This window comes from Oryzias melastigma, linkage group LG17 (assembly GCF_002922805.2).
Source record: "Oryzias melastigma strain HK-1 linkage group LG17, ASM292280v2, whole genome shotgun sequence".
Taxonomy (NCBI): Eukaryota; Metazoa; Chordata; class Actinopteri; order Beloniformes; family Adrianichthyidae; genus Oryzias; species Oryzias melastigma.
Window position 1 is genome coordinate 23,705,463 of NC_050528.1, and position 1,474 is coordinate 23,706,936.

General features: G+C 45.0%; 1 protein-coding gene across 1 annotated transcript; it reads left to right on the forward strand.

Annotated features, from left to right (window-relative positions):
• Positions 1–303: 303 nt before the first annotated feature.
• Positions 304–1,474, forward strand: LOC112147144 (the record flags this gene model as incomplete). Its single annotated transcript, XM_024273289.2, is given in 1 exon segment — positions 304–1,474. A coding segment is annotated over 1 exon segment (483 nt), but the record flags the coding sequence as incomplete, so codon positions are not given.

Below are 1,474 nucleotides of genomic sequence, written 5' to 3' on the forward strand. Positions count from 1 at the left end.
GCAGCAAATTCACTGCGCGTTCTTATGTGGTCAGAGTGCAAAAAATGCAATAAAATACTCCTATTTCACATTTTCACAAATCAGCAAAAGCTTTCACAAATCAGAAACTATGCTTAATTTATTCGTTACTATCTAAAGCATAATTTAATCCTGGTTTGAACTGTCTAGGTGCAGTAGTTTTCGAACAGGACCTGGACCTGTTTTTAGGTGGTCTAAGTTCGAAAAATACCGTGGAACGCTCTCGCGAATCACAAGCTGTGAATCGGAAGCCAACTTCAGCGTCGTCAATGACAGTCATATTTACTTTTAAAAAGAAACTGACATTATTATTAACCAACCATTAATATTGGACCAAGCCTGACAGTTGGAGGTAGACTGGAGCGCTGCTAGACGAACAACGACCTGGATGGTCAGTGGTGCCAGTGCTGAGCTCCCGCTGGCAATCTTGTACAATGGCCGCTAGCTCGCCTCCCTCCCACCAGCCCAGCAGCCCTCCAGTCTCCCTCGTGCGGTGCCACCCAGCACAGAGGCACACTGCCAGACTTGATCCAACAGTGCATTGTCGCTCACTGGTATTTATACCCCTACGTGTGTACATAAGTGCAGACTAATGGTTTTAACTACAGTTTTTTTAGGCAATTTTGAATTACACACTATATGGTTGTTACTTTCAAATAAAATATGAAGAAAAATAAAGAGAATTTTGAATGTTTTTTTCTTTTACAAAGATGTATCTTGAGCCGCAGTGCATGCTGGGAAACACCTAACTGTATGAAGTTGATTATTGGGAGCAGCAAACATTTCCCCCCTTATAAACATCACGATAACTATTTAGAGTCTTTTGATATCACATCAAATCAAAATGTCTAGACCCACAGCGAAGTGAACCATCCGACCGAAGGAGGGAAAACTTCAGCTAGCTTGTTAGCTAGCGAACATGATTATTGTGACGACACAGCTTAATTAACCCAATAAGTGACACACTATAAAAATGATCGAAGCAGTCCGCTCTGAAATCAAGCAAATAAATGAAAAGGTTTCACTTAGCGAAAAACCAGTAGAAAGGAGTGAAGAGTCAACGCAGAAGTGCACGAATCGGGTTGCTGAGTTGGATAGTTCTGGTCGTCGATGGAACCTGCGGCTGTACGGACTTCCGGAGTCTGAGAGGGAAAACGTGCGGGAAAAGGTGATCAACATCTGTCAAGGAGTCCTGCCAGCCGAGAAAGGGAAGCTTCCAGATGCCATCGATGTTGCTCATCGCCTGGGGAGGAAACGCCAGGAGGATGTCAGACCGAGAGGAGTTGTCATCAGGGTTATCTCCCGGCGCCTGAAGGATGAGATTTGGAGAGCGGCCAAAAAGAGCGAGTTTCTCCTGTCCAGAATGACGCTTCAAGGAGGACCTCACTACGGAGGACATGGAGAACCAACAGAAGCTGTGGCCGCCGAACAAGAAAACACGCGAGGAGGGAAAGGT